This window comes from Macrobrachium nipponense, chromosome 32, assembly GCF_015104395.2.
Source record: "Macrobrachium nipponense isolate FS-2020 chromosome 32, ASM1510439v2, whole genome shotgun sequence".
NCBI lineage: Eukaryota > Metazoa > Arthropoda > Malacostraca > Decapoda > Palaemonidae > Macrobrachium > Macrobrachium nipponense.
In genome coordinates, this window is record NC_061094.1 from 47,181,459 (window position 1) to 47,186,047 (window position 4,589).

The 4,589-nt window shown below is 40.5% G+C and overlaps 1 protein-coding gene across 1 annotated transcript; it reads left to right on the forward strand.

Annotated features, from left to right (window-relative positions):
- The first annotated feature begins 1,637 nt into the window (after window positions 1-1,637).
- Window positions 1,638-3,161, forward strand: LOC135207424 (filamin A-interacting protein 1-like). The gene has a single exon (XM_064239150.1). The coding sequence runs from the start codon at window positions 1,638-1,640 to the stop codon at window positions 3,159-3,161; it is 1,524 nt and encodes a 507-aa protein (XP_064095220.1).
- The last annotated feature ends 1,428 nt before the right edge of the window (window positions 3,162-4,589 follow it).

A 4,589-nucleotide genomic window follows, 5' to 3' on the forward strand; every position in this document is an offset into this window, starting at 1 on the left:
TTAAGTTTTTACAGTAAACTTTTTTTTTTAGTAATTTATTCATTATATTCATTATTCAACAGATCCCTGAAGATGTAATAAAGAAATCTTTAGAGGCAAAAGAACATTTCCGACCTTCTGGCATTTCTGTTTTATTCTTGTGAATCTGAACTGGATTATTCACTACGTGCTCTTAACGCAAGTCATTGAGTAAAGTCTAATTCTCCAACTAAATCTTACGCTGAAGAAAATTTTGGACTTTCTTCCTAAGTCTACGTTTTAGTTTTCTGTAAAAGAAAACTAATGAAATGGCTATTTGTCTGTCCGTCCGCACTTTTCCTGTCCGCCCCCAGATCTTAAACACTTCTTAGGCTAGAGGACTGCAAATTAGAATGTTGATCATCCCCCCTCCACTCATCAAACATACCAAATTGCAGCCCTCTAGCCACGGTAGTTTTTATTTTAAGGTTCAAGTTATCCATAACTGTGTTTCTGGCAACGATATGGGATAGGCCACCACCGGGTCGTGGTTAAAGTTTCATGGGCCGCGGCTCAAACAGAAGACTAGGCCCATTTTTTACTGTTTTTTGCATCTTGTTAAACACTTATTTGCATAATGTCTTTATGCATAATTCTATGTTAAAGTTATATATATATATATATATATATATATATATATATATATATATATATATATATATATATATATATATATATAATATATTATATAACATTAACATGAACTTAGACGTAAAGACATTCTGAAATAAGTATTCAACATGCCACCAAAAACAAAAACTGAAAATACGATAGCCCTCATTCACAAACACCCCACCCACACACACACACACACACACACACACACACACACACACATATATATATATATATATATATATATATATATATATATATATATATATATACATGTGTGTGTGTATGCGCGCGCACTGCTGTGTATGCTATAAATAAACAGTATATACACACGCTACAAACACATTCATACACACACACGCACACACACACTTCCATGCTTCCCTCAACAAAACATAGTGTTATTACTTGTTTTTTTCTCCATTCGTCATTTAAAATGTATTTGTGTTATTTTCAGGTATGTCGATCTAAACAAATTACCAACTACTGTACAGTCACTTTCGCGATAAAGTCATTTATTTATTATATCTTTACAGTCCTCTCCATTGACACGACTCCTGAAGACTTGAAAGTCTTCAGGAGCCGGTTGCTCCATTCCTTCAGAGTCTTGGACTCCTTTCGAAACTCCCGAGAGGAATGACCCGAAGCAAAGAAGATCTTCTCTGGAATTTCCGAAGCTCAGTGGCCTTTTTCATTTCTAAGCTGTCGAACAGGTTGAAAGTACAGCAATCATGTTTTCAGCAATGAATAACACGACTTTTGTTAAGACCGCATTGGCTCTAAACAAACCCTTTGTTAACAACTTATTGGCTCTAATCCTTCTCGGATTAGTGGTATTCTTTATATTTGGATTCGGAATCTCCGGATTTACTATTGGTAAATGCTTGGTAGCTTTCTTTCTCGGAGGATTGCTTGCATTTATATATGGAAAATATGTCGCAGAAATATCTGCTTTCTCGAAAGAACAGGGAATATTGCTGAACGAGCTAGAGGCTGCCTACTTAATGAACATCAGACTCTTGGATGAAATTGAAGAAAGGAGTTGCACGGAGGAATTTCTAGACGAAATATATGCAGACTTGGCGAAGGAGTTGGCGGAAGAGAAATCTCGCGCGAAAGAACTTATCAAAGCTCGTGAGGAAGATCAGGCGAAGCTGAGGGAAGCCGAGAACGCAAATGAAGAGTTTGTTTCTCGTAATCTTTTCCTCAGCAAGGAAAACTACGACTGTCATAAGGTGATAATCCAGACAAATAAGGAGGTAGATGATCTGAAGGAAGAACTCAATCGCAACGGCACAGAATTTGCAAGGAACGCAGAAGTAATCCAAGAACTGCTGAATCAAGTCAAAGACAACGAAGTATACTGCAGTTTTCTCGAAGAAAAGGTAAAGGATCACGAGGCAGAAAGAAAGAGATTGAAGCAGCTGGCCTCAGAACGCGAAGAAAATCGACAACATTTGCTACAAGAAATAAATATTCTTCGAGCCAGAAATTGTGATCTTCAGAACAGTCTGGAAAAGGAGTCCCGAAATAATATAGATATGGAAAGGAAAGTAGAAATGCTTGAAGATCAAAATAAATACTTCGAACGGGATTTGGCTCAGAAGGACACTCAAATTGTCACGTCCATGGAAATGCTGAACGTTGAAAGGAGGAAGAATGAAATCCTGGCTGAAGAAGTCCAGGTGATGAAAAGTTGGATCGCTCAACTAGCTGGTGAAAAGGAAAAACTGAAAGATACATTCGTCGAAAAGGACTTAGAAATTAGCTCAGCGGTCCGAAATATGGAAAAAGAGAGAGAAAAGAATCAGCTTCTGGCTGAAGAAATCCAAGCACTGAAAAAATGGATCGCTGAGTTAGCAGGCGAGAACCAAAATCTCAAAGACAGATTGACAGAAAAGGAACTGGAAGAGAATGAGGTGGAGAAACTTTCAGAAGAGCTGAAAGTGACAAAAGAAGAGATGAGAGAATTGGAAAGTACCTTGAAACAGGTAGAGGAGCGACTTAAGGAGGCAGAAGAAAGCCTTACGGAGGAGCAGACGCTGGAACAGGAGAACGAAGGAGTAGACGATTCGAATAAAGTTCAAGAAGAGGAGGCGGAAATCACGGACAATAGAGGATACTCTCAGGAGGATAACGATGAAGTAGATCAAGAGAATGAAGACAGTCACAAAAATAATAAAGAGAAAAATAATGAACTGATCACGAAAAATGGCCTCGAAAAGAACGGGACAAAACCTCCGGGCCAAGAGGACAGCAGCAGGAGGTCCGTCGTTCACTCCATGACCCTTCAAACGCATTGTGAGAAGCTGCATAGCATCATGTTACCTGTAGCATTTCAGGAGCTCCTCCTGAAAGACGAAAACGGCCTCACCTTCGTCAAGTATAAGAACAAAGTCCTCCTCAACTTCATGCATCACGATAAGAACCATGTACGTGCTGTGCTCAGCAGATGTCCCAAATCTACAGCGGAAGAAGTTCTAGTCGATCTCCAAAAATTGGTTTTGAGGATTCTCACAAATAATTAGAATCGACCACAGTGGATTAGGATCTCCCACAGGGGACCAGGATCGCCCACAGAGGATTAGGATCGCCTACAGAGGATTAGCATCGAGTCGACGGAGCGAAGGAATTCTACGACGGCCTCAGGAAATGGACTCGCCCCTGAGTTGATAGCAGACAGGTGGGTTACAGTTAGCGGGTGGACTGGTGCCCCGAATTCCGCTGGATTCTGACAGACCGCGCCTTGAGGCTGTTGCGCCCTGTTCCGGAGGCGTCGCGATTTTCTTGGCCTTGTCGATGGGATTGGCTGGAGGATGGATGTTGGCAGGTGTCCCCCCACCCAGCCAACGGGAGGTTCCCCCACCTCCCACGCAATCCCCCTCCCCCACCCAGCCTCATCGATGAGACCAAGAGAATCGCGACGCCCCCGCAACTTGACGCACCAGCACCAATACACGGCCCGTCAGAATTCAGCGCCCCATTCCAACCGCTGTGACCCACCCGACTGCTATATACTATATCTCTCTGTGCTTTTGTACTTTACTTCTTGCACTTCTGTAACTCCTGTGTCATTCATTCACTTTTGTAACTCTTTTGTAATTCACTTTTGCAACTCCTTTTAAATTCATTCGCTTTTGCAACTCCTTTGTAATTCAATCACTTTGTAATTACTTTGTAATTCAATCACTGTTGTAACTTTTCTTTGTAAAGCTTTGGTAATTCAGTCAATTTTTAAATTGTAATTAATTCACTTCTGTAACAATTTTGTTATTCATTTATTCTTGTAACTCCGAGAAAATAAAGCTACCAAAAAAAACAATCTTTATTTAACCTCAGAAAACCTTATACTATACCAGAAACGCGCTGAAGATGAGGTCAAAGATGTACAACGACCTCTTTTTCTAACAGCTCTCTCGACCAGTCATTTCCTAGTGGCTGTATATTTGTTGTTAAAAATGACTTCGAGCCGTTTCAGTTTATGTGATGGCTATGTTTCCAACTATGGTTGACAGGAGAGCTGTTATAAAAAGCGGTCGTAGTATACTGAATTGAATATAGAATTTAGGCCAAAGGCCAAGCACTGGGACCTAAGACGTCATTCAGCGCTGAAACAGAAATTGACAGTAAAAGGTTTGAAAGGCGTTACAGGAGGTCAACCTCCCAGTTGCACTGAGAATCAATTGTTAGGAGAGGGTGAAAAATAAAGGAATATGAAAGGAGGTATAGTGAAAGGAACGTAAAGGGTTGCAGCTAAGGGCCAAAGGCACGGTTCAAAGAGCCCGAGTAATGCTTACGGAGGTAAACAATATATCAGAGGTTTTAAGACTAATATTTTTAATTAAGCTGACAGTCATTTAACCACATCTCGTTCAGGCAATACTGTCGCAGGCGGCCAAGCTCTTCTGGATGAAGCTGTTATTTTAATGAAAAGTGTGTAAGTTAGGGTCTTCTTC